Source organism: Xenopus laevis, chromosome 5L (genome assembly GCF_017654675.1).
Source record: "Xenopus laevis strain J_2021 chromosome 5L, Xenopus_laevis_v10.1, whole genome shotgun sequence".
Lineage (NCBI taxonomy): Eukaryota > Metazoa > Chordata > Amphibia > Anura > Pipidae > Xenopus > Xenopus laevis.
In genome coordinates, this window is record NC_054379.1 from 40,092,723 (window position 1) to 40,113,854 (window position 21,132).

The following is a 21,132-nucleotide window of genomic DNA, read 5'->3' on the forward strand; positions in this document are numbered from 1 at the left end:
TCTAGTATGAAGGGGTGGCTTCTGGTACGGTGATCCACTTTATGGGTAAAAAGGTCCCCTGCTATTTGTCTATAATGTCCTCTAATGTACTTGTAAAGTGTAATCATGTCCCCTCGCAAGCGCCTTTTTTCCAGAGAAAACAACCCCAACCTTGACAGTCTACCCTCATAATTTAAGTCTTCCATCCCTCTAACCAATTTAGTTGCACTTAATCTCTGCACTCTCTCCAGCTCATTTATATCCCTCTTAAGGACTGGAGTCCAAAACTGCACTGCATACTCCAGATGAGGCCTTACCAAGCACCTATAAAGAGGCATAATTATGTTTTCATCCCTTCAGTTAATGCCCTTTTTTATGCAAGACACAACTTTATTTGCTTTAGTAGCCACAGAATGACACTGCCCAGAATTAGACAACGTGTTATCTACAAAGACCCCTAGATCCTTCTCATTTAAGGAAACTCCCAACACACTGCCATTTAGTGTATAACTTGCTTTTATATTATTTTGATGATATATCTGCCTGCTTCTACCTGTATAAGTATTTATAAAGCAGCAACAAACTCCGCAGTGCTGTACAAAGGAAGGGTGTAAAAATCTAAATATACAGGCTACATACAAATACAGGTGGTTAAGAGAGTCTTGCTCCTTTGAGCTTACATTCTTAAAGAAGAAGGGGTATGCAGGGCTGGAACTAGTTGGCAGAAGAGGCACGTGCCTAGGGCTCAATGTTGGAGGGGTGCTAGACACATAAGTCTTTTTTTGCATTCCCATAGTTTGGGCCTTGAATAATACAGAGGTTGTTTGACCCACACTTTCAGTTATTCCCCTCCAGCAATGGAATAAGGGGCCCAAGGCCCAACGGGACTGAAGTCTCAGGGCCCCCCTGAGCCACAACCCTGCCACAAATCCCACTCTGGACCCCGTTTGCAGCCACCTTCGGCATGACCTCCCCCTGTCTGTGCATGCACGTACCTGGTTTTGAGGCAATCGGGGCCAGAGACAGAGATTGCGGCAGCAAGCAGGTCTTCGGCCCAATCCAACCCTGTTCCCCTCCCCTGCTCGAGTGCACATGTATGGGGGAGTGCCCCTCACTCCTTGCCTTGGTTATCATATTGCCTTGTTCCAGCACTGGGGGTATAAGACATAAGAGGTGAGATAAGCAAGACAAACAACATAAATAAAGAATAAATATGGCTGCCATTATGTTCGGCACTGAGAGCCACCGGCCTATCTGAATGGAGAAACAGCCGGCAGAAAGTGAAAGAGTTGATTAATGCTAGCGAGGTTTTTGGGGAAATATTGAGAAAACCTTTCTGGATGGGAAGCAGTGTTCTCTCATAACTGCTATACCTTTTTTCTGATATCACCAGATTCTTCCACTTTGGTCCTTATTTCAGTGTTCCATTTGAAGGATGTGCTAATATATGGGGAAAAAGTTGGATGTTTAACCCTTTAACTGCAAGGAACGGGCACCAGTTCCAAAAACATAACAAAGTGCCAGCAATATAGATTCTACATTACTGACAGTCACAGCGATGAAGAACATCTCTAACTGTGGGGCCTGTCCATTGCTCATATTCTCAGTACTTGAGTCATTCAATATTATTAAGAACACTAGGCCAGATTACAAGAAGTAACCCTCAGTTTGGTGTTGTCTGATTTATTGTTACGGTGGGGAAGGGTTATTAGGGGTAATAAACGTATTTATAGAGAAATAAGAACCAGCCCCAGCCTATGCTTTTCATCAGGTCACTGCTGTATAATTGAATACAATGTAAGAGACCCCTCAGATACTTATGAAAACAGAGAAATGCCCTCGGGTGCTCAGTCACCAAAGCTCTATCCCATTTATTATACAAACAACACACGCAGTAAGACATGGCCTTGTGGGCCACCTCCATCTGAATTCTGGGAGCCTCTGCCTTTTGTTCCATGGCTCTAACTGGAGAGCTGCTATTGATCTAATACAGAGGATACAACAAATAATACCCATTGCAGAGCTGAAGGTAATATGCTCCATCCAACACAGTCGTAGGGAAAAAAGAGACTTTCAGTGTAAAACTGACTGGCTCAAGACTGGAGGTTAACTCCCAATTTTGGTACATATATCACTATAAAACTATAATTGTGTTCAGAAAATGGAAAGAAAAAACTACCATAGATTTCATTTTATTGCTTATATTAAAGGGGTCGTTCACCTTTAAGTTCAGGAATCAAAAAAGCCGTACAATCCAAGATTTCGATTTTATCGAGTCTTTTCTTGCCCCAACTTTTTCAAACTGGTTATTTGATAAATGCCAAGGGTCCACAAGAAATCCTTAGACCGTGGGCCAACTTTCCAAACTATTATTCCTCTTCTCCTTACTCAACCTCTTTATTCTCCTAGTCTTTTATATCTACTTACTATACTCTATTCTTTCATTATTAAGCCTCTTTTTTGCCATAAAGAAATAAGGAATGACCATGAAATTGGTCAAATGTTTAAAAGCAAGAGGCCCACTGACACCTGGGCCCACCGGGAGTTTTCCTGATATCCCTGAGGGCCAGTACGACCCTGAGTTAAATTTGTTAAATGAATTAGGTCGACTTTGTTTTTATTACAAAAAGGGGAAAATTTTTAATTTTAGTAAATACCCCCCTTAGTATGTTATCGAATGGCCAGTTCTAAGTAACTTTTTAATTAGTCTTCATTATTTTTTTAAGTTTTAGAATCATTTGCCTTTTTTTTCTCTCTACATCATACTAACAGTTAATTCAAAGGTGAAAAACCCCTTTCAGCTTTCATTACCAACGTTAGTGTTTAATCAGAGCAGCAATTTATACATTCTGCCATACAGATAGGTTATTATTTTTTATAAAATCTCAATGTTTAGTTTAGAATCACTAGGCACAGGGAACTGAATAGGATTGGAACAAGATGCAGAACTCCAGATGTACTGTGTTACTATAGACCTACCTTAGCAATAAGACAAGCCGTAATCAGACGACATCTGGGTGGCATGGAGGTACCAGTATCCAGATGGGTCAGGGGAGCTTAGAAAGGGACTGCATTTGGGGGAGATAAAAGAATGAATAAATGTCCCTTTAGTCCCTATTCAATGATGACAGTGCGGCTCCATAAATCATCACCACAGTTAAGTTAGGAACCAGTGATAATTTGTTTTATGTAGGGGAGACAATGCAGTGCAACACAATCCTAATACAGTTAGTGCTGTACCTCAATCAGTATTGCTTCACTGATCCTCTGCCCCCCACCCACACATTTGGGCAATGCCCCCCCACACACACACACACCCCAGCACTAAAATGGTAAAAAGGTAAAGAATGAGATGAAATTCTTTGCTTTCTTCTGCTGACTCTTTCCAACTATGAAATGGGGGTCACTGACCCCATCTAAAAACAAATTGTCTGTAAGGCTACAAATGGATAATGTTGGTTTACTACTGTTCCTCCACTTCCGCTTCTTAATTTTTTTCTTATTCTTAGTGCTCCCCCATTTTCTAAACGCTTCTCCTTATACAGTTTTAGGGGTACAGCACCCAAACTCTCCAAACTTCTTTGTCCTATAGTTTAGCAGGTTGCTTGTGCTTTTCTAAGTGATCCTGCACTCTGTCTTTTTGCGGCGCCCCTTAGAACACCCTAATTTTTCCATTGACTTTGACAGGGAAGATTTCCAAACTGCTGCCACTCTTACAGCATTGAAGCTAAACTCACCAAACTAGTATCACATAATCATGGGAAGCTGCAAATTCTTTCAGGTTGTGGACAATCAGGCTCAACAACTGCAAATACTGTGTTGCAAGTTTATTTAACACAACATGTTTCGAGCGGTGGCTCTTTTTCAAGTGTTAGATCAGTGCCCATTACACATATGTTTTAAACCCAGTTACGACCCACCCCCTTGACGTGATAGGGTGCATTAAGAGATTGACACGATGAGGTCACTGCTGTTGGGGTTTTTTTTGTAGCCTGACCCCACATCCGACAAAGTTCATCTGTGATCTGTGAAGAACTCAATAGTCCTTGGTATCCAAAGTTAGTCCAATAAGTGAATGAAAAAAAGTGAAAGTAGAAGGCTGTCGAATTAGCCTCAAACATACACTTAACCCCTTGTATTGCAATTCAGCCTACAAAAGAGTCCAAGTAGCTTTCAACATTCATTGTAATTCATATACATGAAAAATCATTATAGGTTTGTAAACCATAATTTAATCGTAAATACATATCTTTCTGACCAAAACTTTTCTTTATATATATATATATATTGCGGACCTGCCCCATGTATCTTACCAATCAGTAGTTTTGCTAACGTAGAAAATCTTTTCTATCTTACATTCAGACTATAGGGCAGCCGCTTCCAATCGTTGCTGAAATGGATAAAGAACAAAGTTAATCATTGAATACATGTTAAAGGAAGCATGCAACGCTCCATTGGTCATTCATGCCTGTTGGAATCAGGCTATTTAGTTTTTTTATCCATATTGCCTCTTTTTGTAACATTATTTTCCTAATGTCACCTCCCCTATGTGGTGACTCTACCACCTCCAATACCAACCATTTTAACTGTGATACATGATGTTTGTTCATATTAAAGTGGCGTGAAACGGGGGTATCAGTAGCTGTATCTTTCTTAAAGTTACGAATGTCCCCTTTATGTTCCTTTATCCTTTCTTTCACTTTACGTATGGTTTGTCCAACATACACTATGCCGCACGGGCATTTTAACATGTAAACTACATGCTCTGACTCACATGTTGCATAGCTGTGTAGTTGGATTTTATTGCCTTTTGTCGGATGTTGTACTTTATCTCCTTTTATAATAGAAGGACAGCAGACACAATTTAAACATGGGAATGTTCCTACCACTGGCTTACCCTTAAAGATTTTTTGCATTCGGTTTTGTTTAGGTTCTGCTGGGCACAAAATATCTCTCATTGTATACCCCCTTTTATAGCAAAATAATGGCATGTCTGTAATGGTTTTACTCATAGTTTTATCATTTTGTACAATTGGCCAAAATTTTCTAACTATGTTCTCAACTTTCTTGCTATGTGTCCCATAAGTACTGACTAAGGGGATTCTATTTGTTTCATTGTTCTTAGGTTTCTCTATTAACAATGTTTCCCTTGGGATCTGCTCAATCTCTCTTGCTATAGAGACCAATCTTTTTTTCTGATACCCCTTTTCCGTAAGTCTGTCAATTAACTCAAATGCAGCCTTTTCATAGTTTTTATCCTCTGAGGTAATTCTCCTGGCTCTCAAGAACTGGCCTTTGGGAATAGCGTTAATGCATTTTGGGTTATGAAAACTTGTTGCATTTAAAAGATTATTACGATCTGTACTCTTTCGGTAAAGATCTGTACAGATCTTTCCTTGTTTCAGGGTAAGTTGGACGTCTAGGAAGTTCAGGGACCCTTTTCCTATCTCTGTAGTAAATTTTACATTGTATTGAATATCTCTTCTTATAAACTTACTCCTGCAGAAGAGAAAGTGCTGAACAAAGGCCTTGGTTTTGTTCCCACCTACCCAGTGGAATTTTCATCTTGGGAGATTGACTTTCAAAAATTTTTAAGGAATTTAAAGTTAAAAATGTGTTTTTCCAAAACTGATAATACACCTGTTTGCAATCAAAATAAGGGGGATACATGTCCTTATAAAAAAACGAGTAACTTTATGCCTAATGTAAACAATGAAGCCTTAAGTGCATTTGAATTTGTGGTCATCTCTGAAGTCAAAAAAGAGTTTGACTCTGCACACAGATTTAAACATAATTTATCTTTTAACGAAAGAGCAGCCCTGAAAAAATTGAAAAATAATGATTCAATAATAATCAAAAAGCGGATAAAGGGGGCGCTATAGTCGTAATGGATAAATCTATGTATGAAAAAGAGGTCATGAGACAAATAAATACCCCAGGTCATTATAGTAAGATACATAAGGACCCTACTAATGACATAAAAAACGAAATATTGTATATGGTGAATGATACAATGATGAATAATATTATTAGTAAAAAAACTGCAGATTTTTTAACTACTGAATACCCAAGGACCCCGGTGTTGTACTTACTACCTAAAGTACACAAATCCTTGGAAAACCCCCCCGGCCGTCCAATCGTATCTGGAATAGGTTCTGTGTTAGAACCCCTTAGCAAATTTGTAGATTTTTATCTGCAACCACTGGTTAAACAAATACCTAATTGCTTGAAAGATACGAGTGAGTTATTAAGAAGGCTTAACAATTTGGAGTGTCTAAGTGAGCAGTGTACCCTGTGTAGTATAGATATCGAAAGTCTGTACACTTCAATACCACAGGAAGAGGGGTTATTGTATATAGAAGAATATCTCCTAGAGACAAATTTGCCTAACAGTTTAATATACTTCCTACTGGACTGCCTTAGTATAGTCTTGAAAAAGAACTACTTTAGAATTAAAGGGGATTACTACTGGCAGTCCCAAGGCACATCAATGGGGGCAGCGGTCGCCCCTGCTTTTGCAAACCTGTTTGTTTATCATCTGGAAAAGAAGTTTTTCTTACAGCACAGATATAAACAGCACATTGTAACCTACCAGAGATATGTGGACGATATCCTAGTAATTTGGGAGGGCGAGATCGAAAAGTTCCATGAAATGGTTAACGAAGCCAATGACAGCCACCCCACCATAAAATTTACTACAGAGATAGGAAAAGGGTCCCTGAACTTCCTAGACGTCCAACTTACCCTGAAACAAGGAAAGATCTGTACAGATCTTTACCGAAAGAGTACAGATCGTAATAATCTTTTAAATGCAACAAGTTTTCATAACCCAAAATGCATTAACGCTATTCCCAAAGGCCAGTTCTTGAGAGCCAGGAGAATTACCTCAGAGGATAAAAACTATGAAAAGGCTGCATTTGAGTTAATTGACAGACTTACGGAAAAGGGGTATCAGAAAAAAAGATTGGTCTCTATAGCAAGAGAGATTGAGCAGATCCCAAGGGAAACATTGTTAATAGAGAAACCTAAGAACAATGAAACAAATAGAATCCCCTTAGTCAGTACTTATGGGACACATAGCAAGAAAGTTGAGAACATAGTTAGAAAATTTTGGCCAATTGTACAAAATGATAAAACTATGAGTAAAACCATTACAGACATGCCATTATTTTGCTATAAAAGGGGGTATACAATGAGAGATATTTTGTGCCCAGCAGAACCTAAACAAAACCGAATGCAAAAAATCTTTAAGGGTAAGCCAGTGGTAGGAACATTCCCATGTTTAAATTGTGTCTGCTGTCCTTCTATTATAAAAGGAGATAAAGTACAACATCCGACAAAAGGCAATAAAATCCAACTACACAGCTATGCAACATGTGAGTCAGAGCATGTAGTTTACATGTTAAAATGCCCGTGCGGCATAGTGTATGTTGGACAAACCATACGTAAAGTGAAAGAAAGGATAAAGGAACATAAAGGGGACATTCGTAACTTTAAGAAAGATACAGCTACTGATACCCCCGTTTCACGCCACTTTAATATGAACAAACATCATGTATCACAGTTAAAATGGTTGGTATTGGAGGTGGTAGAGTCACCACATAGGGGAGGTGACATTAGGAAAATAATGTTACAAAAAGAGGCAATATGGATAAAAAAACTAAATAGCCTGATTCCAACAGGCATGAATGACCAATGGAGCGTTGCATGCTTCCTTTAACATGTATTCAATGATTAACTTTGTTCTTTATCCATTTCAGCAACGATTGGAAGCGGCTGCCCTATAGTCTGAATGTAAGATAGAAAAGATTTTCTACGTTAGCAAAACTACTGATTGGTAAGATACATGGGGCAGGTCCGCAATATATATATATATATAAGAAAAGTTTTGGTCAGAAAGATATGTATTTACGATTAAATTATGGTTTACAAACCTATAATGATTTTTCATGTATATGAATTACAATGAATGTTGAAAGCTACTTGGACTCTTTTGTAGGCTGAATTGCAATACAAGGGGTTAAGTGTATGTTTGAGGCTAATTCGACAGCCTTCTACTTTCACTTTTTTTCATTCACTTATTGGACTAACTTTGGATACCAAGGACTATTGAGTTCTTCACAGATCACAGATGAACTTTGTCGGATGTGGGGTCAGGCTACAAAAAAAACCCCAACAGCAGTGACCTCATCGTGTCAATCTCTTAATGCACCCTATCACGTCAAGGGGGTGGGTCGTAACTGGGTTTAAAACATATGTGTAATGGGCACTGATCTAACACTTGAAAAAGAGCCACCGCTCGAAACATGTTGTGTTAAATAAACTTGCAACACAGTATTTGCAGTTGTTGAGCCTGATTGTCCACAACCTGAAAGAATTTGCAGCTGCTCTAGCCTCTAAGGGACAGAGGCCGTGGCACAGGCCTTGAATCGTGGGTGTTGGTACACTACCTTTTTTTCCAGACATAATCATGGGAACCTCCCGAATGAAACAGGGTTATTTGTTGGATGACCCAAAGTGGAAGAAGCCAACAGCAGCCAATCGAATTTCACCCATTGACTTAAATAGAGAGATTTAAACTGCTGATATTATTACAGCTTTGAGGCAGGGCCGGAACTAGGGATAGACAGAAGAGGAATGTACCTAGGGAGCAATAAAGTGTGGGTGCCACATACCTCTTCTTTCACCGACCCCTTCCGCTTTTTTATCTTTTTGTTATTCTTAGTGCCCCCCATTTTCTAAACGCTTCTCCTCCTACAGTTTTAGGGGTTCATCAGCCAAACTCTCCACACTTCTTCGTCCTATAGTGGAGCAGGTTGATTGTGCTTTTCTAAGTGATCCCGCACTTCCATTGACTTTGACAGGGAAGATTTTCAAGCTGCTGCCAATGTTAGAGCTTTGAAGCCACACTCGCCACACTTGAATCACATAATCATGGGGTCAGCATAAATGAAAAGGCGATATTTGTTGAATGCCCAAAAGGGGGAGGAGCCAACACCCTTTGTTTTTCAATGAAGCAATTTATACTGCTGCCACTCTTACAGCTTTGACGCAGGGCCAGAACACGGGGCAGGCAGCAGAGGCACATGCCTAGGGCGCAATGAAGTGGGAGGCCAAGCACGTTCTTCTTCACCTAACCCTGGTCCGGCCCCTTGTTCTCTCACCTCCACTCTCCAGTGCACTCCTTCGTGTCCTAAATCTTTCAGTAACAAAGGAAGGGAAACACTATATCCATGGCACATGCTATCAATGACAGACCAATCAGAAATACTCTGTTTGGTTCAACTCCATCTAAGCAGACTGCAACTATGACAAAATTGGTCCTTGCTATGGAGCTGCTTTTCATCAGGAAAGACTGATTTTACTCTACTGTGCAGCCAGAATTCTAAATCTGGGAAAAAGGTTGTGGCTGGTATTTGCTTACTCAAGTGCTTAAATCTGTTATGGAGCCAAAAGACAACTTTACAGACAATTAAAGTGTGGGAACTGAATAATTATGCAAACGGTATATTTCCTTTTTTCTACATAGTTTCAGTGTTTTGAAATAAAAATAGCCTAGAAAACAAAATGTAAGATTAGTTTTTCAGTAAAATGAATAATTGTTCAATGGTCTAAATACTAAATATACTCCACAATCACTATCACAGCCTCATAAATGGTTGAATTGGCACATGGTTACCCATGTGAGCAGTAACGCCACGTCAAGGCTTCAACTCTTGTTACTGTCCATTTATTGCAGCAAATGGCTCACCCTATAATTTGCTGCAATAGTTCCCTAGCTGGTCCAGCACTGAGTGACAAACCGTCATGGGACCTTTCCTCCTCAGTAATGACTGAGAGGCACAAGCTAAATATTCCCACACACATAATTGGCTTTTATTCACATATATACTAGCTAATTTTATTTTGTTGGAGCAAATCTTCTGGTGATCATAGGCATAAGGGCTGAACTCCATGGCACATTGAGGTCATATTTGTCGCCAGGTGATGACACGCATGTGATGTGTCGGACGTGCAGAATATAATGGGACTGATCGAGAAATCGCAGGTACAAACGACATGGATCGACTGTCGGATGTGAACGCCCCATGCTGCATCTCCATCCGACAGTTATATCGAGTGTCTGCGATTCCTTGATCAGTTCCATTATATTCTGCACATCTGACACTTTGCATGCGTGCCACCACCTGGCGACAAATCGTCCTTATCGTGATGTGGAGTTCAGCCCAGTTCAGTTCAGGAGAATGAAATCACCAATGATTTGCTAACATATGATTTGCTGCAATGTTCCCTATTTAGTCCATAAAGCTCTTCACTGGGATTTTTTAAGTTAACATTCAGACACAACACTGACACATACATTGGCTATTTTTACTGTGTTGGAGAAAATAACATTGAGACACATAGAGCAGGTGGGATTTATACTGCTGCTGCTTGGCTAAGTATATTATTTGCTGCACTACTCCCCTAACCAGTAAGGATTTTAGATTATAAATACTGGTGAATGACTAATGATGTCCCTATTTAGCTGATCAAATTACTAATCTAATTTGGGGTACAAAACAGGTAGTGTCTAGGCAGCGTTTTGAATAATCAAGCTATTTTATGCCCTAGATAATTTTGGTTTGTTTTTACAATGCTCATATGTCTCACAAAGCCATACAACATACATGCATATTAAAGCAAATCACATAGTAAGCTATCGGTATATATAAGCTAATATTATTGCTGTGGTTTGCTGGAATAGTCCCTGATCCTAGATTCATATGTAGCCAATTACCGGCTTAAAAAAGCCAGCACTGAACCCCCTCCTATTTGATTCAGTTTTGTTTTTAGGGGATTTTGTTTTAGTTTGTTTTAATTTATATTCTAATGGTGATTTGAATTATCTTATCTGCACTTAGTAGTGAGGCTAATGCCACACCAGGCTGTGAAAAAGCAGATCCACTTCCATCTTCTCCATGGTGTAAGTGCCCTGACACACACAGAGTAGATTTTGGTGCAAAGCAGCATAAATATGCATTTTAACACTAAAATCTGTTCCATGACTGTCAGTGCACTTATACCTTGGAGTCAATGGGTGCAGATCAGCTTTCTCAGCCAGGTGTGGCATTGATCTTATGGTTGAAAAAAGGTGTCCAAATTCAACCTTTTGCTCAAACAAACCCTACCTAATTTTTGGATGATCCAGAGGAAGGCAAAAAACCCCCGTCTGAAGCAGCCTCTAATTTGCTTCAGAAGGGGGAAAAAATTCCTTCCTGACTCCAAAATGGCAATCGGTATAATCCCTGGATCAATGGTTTCCTAATTCTACTAAAAACAGTAGCTTTGTACAGTAAGTACAATGCTACCGTCAGGGCATATGGGTTGGTTCAGTATTGGCATACATTTGGGAAAGTACCAGGTTATAAAAATATCCTGGCACTGGTGACTGGTTCATTGAACAGGAGAACAGTAAGGATGATACACACAGGGGCATTTGAAGGTGGTTCTAAGCCAATTTCACCTCCAGTACAGTCAGCAGCAGCTGCGCTATTAATGCAAGCTCTACAAATACAGTGACCTCTGAACTGGCTATGGACTGCAAGTAAAATGACTCTAGACGCACCTAGAAATACTAGTGGATAATAGTAAGAAATATATCTCAGTGTTCTCCTGTTCAACAAATGGGTGAGCATTTCAAATGACTAAACTGACTTACACTCAATCACACACACAAATACATAGAGCACACACTCACAGAGAAGAGCTGAGGGAGAAGTTGTGGAGAGGACAAAGAGGGCATGGGTATGGGAAGTGCTAGGGTTAAGGTATGGAAGAAAACCTGGAGGGTTTAAAAGTGGATGGTAAAGAAGCTGGGAATAGGGAAAGGGATTGAGAGTAAAAGAGAGAAAATGTAAATAAGGAAGAAGGAAATCAGGGGAAAGGAGGACACAGTATAGAGGAAGTAGACCCATGCCCCCCGCAGCCACAGGGTCTGCTTTCTTTATAGTTATGCCATCACAGGTAAGGAAATAAGGGAGAAACAGAAGTTTGGGGTGTTGTTTAGAGATCTGGAAGGAGGGAAATCAAGGGTAAGGGAGCAGAAGGGAGAAAGTATAGAGGAAGTAGACCTGGGCCCCCCGCGGCCAGGGGTTCTGCTTCCTTCATAGTTACACCACTGCTTAAGAAAGGGGTTAATCACAGGTAAGGGAATAAGAGGAAGGCAGATGTTTGAGGTGTTGTGTAGTGAGGGAAATCAGAGGAAAGGGAGTAGGAGGAGACAGTATAGAGGAAGTAGACCTGGGCCCCCCGCGGCCAGGGGATCTGCTTCCTTTATAGTTATGCTGCTGGTGTGACCCACTTAGGAAAGGGGTCAATCATGGGTAGGGGAAATGAGAGAGACAGAAGTTTGGGGTGTGGTTTAGTGATTAGAAAAGAGGGAAATCAGGGATAAGGAAGGAGACAGTATAAAGGAAGTAGATCCGTGCCCCCCGCGGCCATGGGGTCTGCTTCCTTTATAGTTATGCCACTGGAGTGGGCCACTTAGGAAAGGGGTTAATCACGGGTAAGGGAATAGGAGGGAGGCAGATGTTTGGGGGAGGGTGGGGGTAACCTGGTTATGTTTAGCAATCTCTTCATTCCAGATGTAACCTCACCATTGTACCTTTCCATCCTTTAGAAGCTACAGTCAGAGATCCCGTCTGGTGCTGGCTTTGATGGCAGAACCAGGTGACAGTCACAGGAGATGGTTTAGGTTTGGTACAGCAGGTGGATTGGTTGTTTAGGGGTGCAGCTTGCCACAGATGTTAAAGGCCTCAGGTTGTTACAGGCAGCAACTAATGATGGTATCCCATGTTAGAACAGAGGTCATGCCTTACTCCTGCCAATTCCAGTTGGGATCAACTTCTGAGAAATCTTTTAAATTCTTTCCATTGCAATTATGAGTGGAGAATGGTAGTGGAAATTCATAGAAGTCGTCCGCAGATGGCTGTGAACAAGAGAAAAGCACTTAAACTTTTATACAACAGTAGAATTGTGTATTAATTTCACTCATAGTTTTAAGTAGATTTGTTTTAACACCTTATTGGTCACTGCGAGCTTCCTAACTGCAAGGAAGAAAAGGATGAACTCATTTGCCTGGTGTTATTATGCAAAAGATCTGTCCTCCATCGCAATAACAGCAGGGGTTGTATGCACCGGACAACCTCTGTCTTAAAACTGTTATCCCTTATCACTCTGGTAGATATCAGCAGCAGCAATTTTTGGAGCTGTCTACTAAAGGGGGCTTTTAGTTATTAAGGGAGGTCCAACTTGACAACTATTTTGGGTAAAGGCTTATGATAGATGTTTTAGCTGACCATCACTGGAACAATGGGAGAGTTACGGTTATGACCATGTTTTCACATAATTCATACATGTATAAGAAGTCAGAAGACCTCTGCCCTGCTATTTCATGAAAGTATACAAAAAGTGCATTGATTGCTGCAGCGCATTAATTTACCATTCCTGGCTGAAAAGGTGTCTCCAGTCTTCGATTTTCCAGATCATCCCAGTTGATAGTGCTGTAGAAAGGATGCTCCCTGATGTTCCCATTCAGTCCAATTCGTTTGGTGTCATCAGTCTCCAAAAGCTAAAGAGAAACATGGTCATATGTTAGAGTTTTGCAGATGTTATACTAGGTAACTCCCTGCATTATTGGCAGGCACATAAGCAGTATGCCAGTATATCTATTTACCTTAGACAGGAGGTCCAGCATTTCCTCGCTCATATAAGATGGGTAATCTGGTGTTTCCGTCATTATCGCATAGGTCTGATTTAGAATGCTGCCTGATGTTGAATATGGCAATTTACCTGTGGCCATTTCATACATTATCACCCCGAAAGACCACCAATCCACGGCTGCATTGTACTCATCCTGTAATAGAACCTTTAAAGAGAAAATAAATAAAACAAATTATACCAACAAATATATTTACTCCTTATATGTGTGATAGTAAAGAGAACCAAGAGTACAGTTTTCTCCATGGAATTGCTATAAACTGCTTCTCTCGACTGTCAATAGGAATCACAATGCTTATAGTACAGCAACAAGATCATTGCCCAACACCTGGGATGTCTTTTTGCAACATATTGGAACGTCTAAACTGCATCAGAAAAGGGACGGACACAGTTACCTTAATTACATGTAATATTAACATTTAAACACACCATACATCAATATTGAAACAAATATATTTATTAAGCAACAGGTATAAAAATTTTATCTAAAAATCATGGGTGGCTAATTAGGAGGAATACATGCACCTGGGAAAAAGACACGTGCAACTAACAAACTGAATCACACAAGCTTTGGATATATTTGCACTGGAGTTCTGGATGTACAACAGGAATTACTAGTGGATTAATGTGTTTCCACAGTAGGACCCTTTGTAACTGGATGAGTTACAGTTCTGCAGTTACAAACTACATATTAATACTAAGATCCCATATAAGACTTTGTAACTATAACTGACATTTCTGTGCTGTATAAAATGTATTGAATGTCATTTAGAATGCTTTGTGTTAATTAAGTTTTAATTGCAACAGGAGAGGTGCATTCTTTTGCCTACCAGTGATTTTAAGGTGGGAAGTTCTGTTAACCCGTTGTTTAATAAATATATTTGTTTTAATATTGAAATACAGTGTGTTTAAATGTTAATAGTACATAGTTGGTCTATTTTCTGATACAGGATTAAAGGTTATAACATTGGGACTGACGGTTTCAGTTTCATTTCAATACTATAGGACCTGTTATCCAGAATTCTCGGGACCTGGGATCTTCATATCTTAGGTCTACTAGAAAATCATATAAACATGAAAAAACCCCAATAGGCTGGTTTTGATTCCAATAAGGATCAATTAAATCTTAGTTTGGATCAAATAAAAGGTACTAATGTATTATTACAGAAAAAAAGGAAATCTTTTTTAAAAATCTGGATTAATTGGATACAATGGAGTCTATGGGAGACAGCCTTTCTGTAATTTGGAGCTTTCTGGATACTGGGTTTCCGGATAACGTATCCTATACCTGTAATCATGTAGAGGTCACATTGGGTTCAGACCAGTGAAAATTATAACATCGAAACTGGACCCTAATAGATTCTAAGAAACTAAATTGCCGGAATTGGCATTGTGCCAGCATTTGTCAGGTGATAGATTGGGATAGATGGGAATGGGATCATCTGAGATGTTGATACTATTCTCTCTTTTTTTTTATACAAACCTTTTTTTCCAATATATATGCTACTATGCATATATTGTAAATATTTTACAACAAATTATGTTACCTCTGGTGCCCGATATCCACGGGTTCCTGCTAAGCCGTAGTTATTCTTCTGGCCAGTGATGTTCTCTTTTGCAAGGCCAAAGTCGCAGATCTTTATGTGGCCATCTTTATCCACCAATACGTTGTCCGGCTTCAGATCACTGTAGGTTAAACACAAGAACAATTTACTTTCAGAAAAATATACAAAGAGGTCAATGTTCATGGAACAAGTTAAGTCTTTGTCAGTTAAATGTGATCACATATTTTATTCCCTTCTGTTTAAGAAAGTTAATTGTTGTTAAAAATAACCTCAATTAAATAAACCACAAAAGAAGGTGATAAACTAATTTAAATTAAATTAAGCGTACAACAAAGCCCACTGTGTGCCACTGTCCTTGATTGATTGAGGGCATAATAGAGTACTCTATACGTATGGAACTTATAGTTGATAAGTAGCCACTTATACTGACCTCAAAGAACTTTACAAGGTTAAAGAACACAAACACAATATACTGAGATTTTACTGACCGATGAATGATTCCTTTAGAATGCAGGAACTGGAGGGCAACCACCATCTCTGCTGTGTAGAATATGATTCTCGACATTGGCAGATTTCCGTCACGAAGAATCATTTGCCATAAAGATTTCCCACTGGCATACTCCAGGACAAAGAAGGCTTCAAGCTGGTAAGTGCAGGTTAGAAGAATGTGAGACATGAGACATTACTACACAGAAGTAGAGCTGGTAAAAAGAAGGGCTAAAGGGACTTGAATAAAACCATCTATGTAACTTGGGCCTGCTGCAATGATCTCATACCCCCTCCCAACTGCATCAACATTAACAAGGCAAATAGGGCAGTATTGGGAGCTGTGTGGGGGGCATTTGAGGATGTGAGTCAACGTCATATAAATAGCTTTTGTTTAACATATTTAAATGCAAAAAATTATATATCAAAGATATATGTTCCAAGGCTCAATTAGCTCAATTTTTTATTAAAGCTTACATTTCAAATGGTACATACTAACCCCACATAGCCCACCTTACGAGTTTCATACCCTCCGGTACTTAGTCATAGGTGTCTCAGAGACACCTATGACTAAGTACTGGAGGATAAGAGCCTTGGGACATATATCTTTGATATATAATTTTTAGCATTTTGACTGCCTTTGGAATCAGGGCAAGTCCCTCTGGCTCAGCCTGGGATTCACAGGAATCGGTTGCATGAATTCCCCATTAAGAATAGAGAATAACATATTTAAATGTTAACTAAGTACCCTTGTAATACACACCATTAAGGTACCACCACTCTATACCAACAAGAATATATTGACAATGACCAAGCAGATTATGCTGTTAGTACTAGATGACAATAAGCAGTGTCGGACTGGGATGCCAGGGGCCCACCATAAAACCTCAGATTGTGGGCCCACCAGAAAACCTTAGACCATGGGCCCACTTTCCAAATTATTATTTTTCCTCTCCTCACTTAACCTCTTTATTCTCCTAGTCTTTTATATCTACATACTATACTCTATTCTTCCATTATTAAGCCTAAGAAATAGGGAATGACCATGAAATAGGCCAAATGGTTAGAAGCAAGAGGCCCCTGACACCTGGGCCCACCGGGAGTTTTCCTGGTATCCTGGTGGGCCAGTCCGACACTGACAATAAGCCTGTGAGTGCCAAGAATTGAATCTCAGAGACACATACAAAGTGCTATTTTAACCTGTTATCGTGCATAAGGATCAGTATGCTTTACCTCTGACTGAAAAGTTGCATAAGAATGGCATAAAAATGCACATTCTCTGCTGATCTTCAATAGACGGGCTTCTTTAGCGATGGAATCACAGTTGTTCTTCTGTTTCTTCAAGATCTTAATTGCCACCAGTTGTTTTTTTGGTCTAAAAGAAGCCAATATCACCTAATAAGAATAAGAGAAGAGATTCAATATCACGGGGTCTCTCGTAGAGACACAATGTAACTTGCTATGCAAACATGCTTCATGACTTGGGAAATCCATCACTCACCCAGCCAAAGCCTCCTTGTCCCAGTACAGTGTGGAACTTGTAGTTGTCACTATCCAGTGTAGCAGGTCTTTCGATGTCCAGACAGGGTCTCTTCTGTATGCTTCCACCTTCTTAAAGAGAAAAAAAATGCCATAAACAGATCACATCACAGATAAATTGTAGTGATGAGCCAATTTTTTCACCACACATTCCACATTTCGCCAACGGTGGACAAAAATTTGCCACGAAAAATTCACCAAGAAAAAACTGCCCATTCACTTTAATACATTTGGAATAAACTTGAAAAAAGAACCCCATTGACTTTAATGCATTTAGAGTGAGAATAAAAGCTGATTGCTGCAATAGGAGTGAGAAAAAAAGTCACCCATAGACTCTGAGTTATTTTGCTAGCTAAAAATCACTGCAAGAAAAAAAGAAAATGCCTATAGACTTTACTGTGCTTGGCAAATATTTCTCCATTTCGCAAAAATTTTCTGCACTTTTACAATCGCTAATAAATTGTACATGATACAGGTATCCGATCCATTATCCAGAATGCTCAAGACCCAGAATTTATCGGATAATGAATCTTTCCATAATTTAGAACTGCATGCCTTAAATCCACTAGAAAATCATTTAAACATTACATAAACTGAAAGGGCTGGTTTTGCTCCCAACAAGGATTAATTACATCTTCGTTGGGATCAAGTACATGGTACTGTTTTATTATTACAGGGAAAAAGAAAATCATTTTAAAAATTTGGATTATTTGGATTAAATGGAGTCTATGGGAGACAGCACTTCCATATTTCGGAGCTTTCTGGATAATGGGTTTCCGGATAACAGGTCCCATACCTGTAGCATATGTTAAAAAATTAATTAACAAATATAATGAAGATTATGTGAAAATCAAAACAACCTTTATATTTTAAATGTATAAATGGTTTCTTGGGAGGTACGTATTTATAACATATAATTGAAAGGGTGATACCTACCCACTTATATGTATGGCCTCTCGCAACCTCATTTTATGACCCAATGGCTTCATTTACAAATGTGAGGGGCAAAATGCAGAAAACAGCTGTACTTTTAAAGTGCCATGTTTTTTCTACTTTCTCCAAATTTGTTCACAGAGACCAAAATGGAGTTGTGCTGTTCTCTCTCTACCCGGAAATGGATGTGCCTACGTTTGTCAGTGTTGCATAGAGGATCAATGGGATTTTTGCAATACAAGGTATAGAGGGAAATTAGCAGATAAGGGATAAGTTGAAGGGGAACTAAAGTGTATATCGGACAATGTAAAATTGCTCAGCCTGCTAATATACTCACTTTTGCAGTTTACAATAGCCAATTTACTGTTCATGGTGGGACAACAGTTGTAGTACTGGGGAACTAGATTCAATATCAGCTAGGAATTAAAGAAATGTGTATGTTCATCCAAATTGATAATACAGGTATAGGATCCAGTATCCAGAAACCAGTTATCCAAAAAGCTCTGAATTGCTGGATGGCAATTCATAGATAATTTAAGTTTTAAAAAATGATTCTCATTTTTCTCCGTTATAATAAAACAGTAATTTGTCCTTGATCCCAACTAAGATCAAATTCATCTTTATTGGAGCCAAAACAATCCTATTGGGTTTCAATTCATGTTTAAATTGGTGGTTCACTTTTTAGTTAATTCTTAGTATGTTATAGAATGGCCAGTCCTCAGCAACTCTTCAATTGGTCTTCTTAGTTATTTGCTTTTTTTGACTCTTTCCAACTTTAAAATGGGGGTCACTGACCCCATCTAAACACAAATGTTCTGCGATTGCTACACATTTATTGTAATTGCTACTTTTCATTACTCATCTATCTACCCAGGCCTCTCCTATTCCTGTTCCAGTCTCTTATTCAAATCAGTGAATGGTGCTATGGTAATTTGGACCCTATCAACCAGATTGCTGACATTTTAAACTAGAGAGCTGCTGAATAAAAAGCTAAATAACTCGAAAACCACAAATAATAAAAAAATAAAACCAATTACACATTGTCTCAGAATATCACACTCTATGTGATACTAAACATGCTTGGAAGGTGAACAACCCATTTATATTATTTTTAGTACACAGAATAGGGAAAGACACTTTATCTGGAAGATCCCAGGTCCCAAGCATCCTGGATAACAAGTCCCATACCTGTAATGTATTAGGGCTTAGCAAAAGTGTTTATAATGGCACTGTAATTTCACATTAAGTGATCATGTACCTATATGTCTCTATATGTCATACAAAAAGGGTAATGTATTTTTCTTACCTTCTAATGGGTCTTCTGATCTTGATCTTTTATTATTATCTTCATTTTGCTTTATATTTCTTCCTTTACTGTTTTCTTCTCTGATTTTTTTATCATCTACATCAACCTGACTTGTTTTACTTCTCTCAAGCTTACTGGTCTTTTTCTTTGCTTGGCTTTCCTTTTGTAACTGTCCTTCTTCAACTGCTCTCCCTTTAGTGCTCTCACCTTCACTGGTCTTCTTCTCTGCTTGGCTTTCTATTTCTCCTTCTTCAAATCTTCTCCTTTTAATCCTTTCATCTTTAATGGTCTTCTTCTCTGTCTGGCTTTCCTTTTCTATATCTCCTTCTTCAAATCTTCTCCTTTTAATCCTCTCGTCTTTACTGGTCTTCTTCTCTGCCTGGCTTTCTTTTGAAATTTTTCCTTTTTCAATGTTTATCCTTTTAATGGTCTTCTTTTTATTTTCTGTCTGTTTCTCTACTCTCCATCTTCTTTTAATGCTCCTATACAGACTTGTCTGTGCATTTCTGCAAATCTTTTTATCATCATTTGCTGCATCTGATTTTCTTTCTCCTGACTCCTTGATCCAATCCTTGTTGGTCTTACCTTCTATGCAGCTTTTCACTACCTGTCCAGCCGGACATCTCCTTCTTTCACTCAAATCCATGTTAGTCTTTCTTTACTCCTATACTACACCTCCTATACTGTTTTTTATTTTTAATCACGCTTTGAATAAATTTAGCAATCGCTATCAAAAACACCTACTCTCTCCTACTCACTGTCTCTCCTACCAACGGCGGTTGGTCTGAACCAGCAAGTAACAGTTAAGCTAGGTGTGTCATGTGACCACCAGCAGTGGCATGCGGGCATCATTGGGTTTACCATGGAGCAACAAGCATGCAGTTGAGAGCTGAATACATTACTATGGCACTACAAACCTTTCTCTAATTTAGAAGAAAAGAAAACTTTCTAAAAGTAAAAAACTTACGCTGCTCCATGTTAAAGTATATAAAATATCGGCAACAACACTAGCAGAGCCTGAATCCTTCCAGTGATGATCGAATTTTTTTCGCCAAATTTTGCAGCAAAAATAATGCCCATACACTACAATGGGGTTTTTTTTTTCGTCACCCATAGACTTTACTGCATTTTGGCAAATTTTTACCGTTTTAGGAATTTTCAGCCAAACGGGTCAGATTTGCGGATTACTACTTGTAACGTATCCCATAATGTTGATTAAATACGAACTGCTAATAAAAGTTCAAAAATATATACTGGTTGGTGCTATTGGTTGGTTGTCTTCTTTAGATAAAATGTTCAGCTTTAACTCACAGTGCCAAAAGTGACCATCTGCAATCCCCATAATCCTATATCCACCTGGACAGAATCATTTTTATGTGAGGATGGTAATGCACTGACTTTGATCAGTTATGTAATGGCATTTGAACCTCTACTATCCATCTACAAGCAAGTGACTGCAGAGTCTGTATAGCTTTCCCTCCTAACGTATATTTTAACTTTTTTTTTTGTTTATTTTGGGCATACCATACTTTTGGTTGTGGGAATTTCCGTTTTATATACTAG

General features: G+C 39.0%; 1 protein-coding gene across 1 annotated transcript; it reads right to left on the reverse strand.

Annotated features, from left to right (window-relative positions):
* Window positions 1–11,053: 11,053 nt before the first annotated feature.
* Window positions 11,054–20,215, reverse strand: LOC121393888 (protein kinase C delta type-like). Its single transcript, XM_041563728.1, has 8 exons — window positions 19,570–20,215; window positions 17,293–17,402; window positions 17,025–17,186; window positions 15,794–15,948; window positions 15,288–15,426; window positions 13,697–13,888; window positions 13,463–13,591; window positions 11,054–12,949 (listed from the first exon to the last, which is right to left on the reverse strand). Exons 1-8 carry the CDS (start codon window positions 20,213–20,215, stop codon window positions 12,836–12,838), a joined length of 1,647 nt encoding a protein of 548 aa, XP_041419662.1. The 3' UTR covers window positions 11,054–12,835.
* Between the last annotated feature and the right edge of the window lie 917 nt (window positions 20,216–21,132).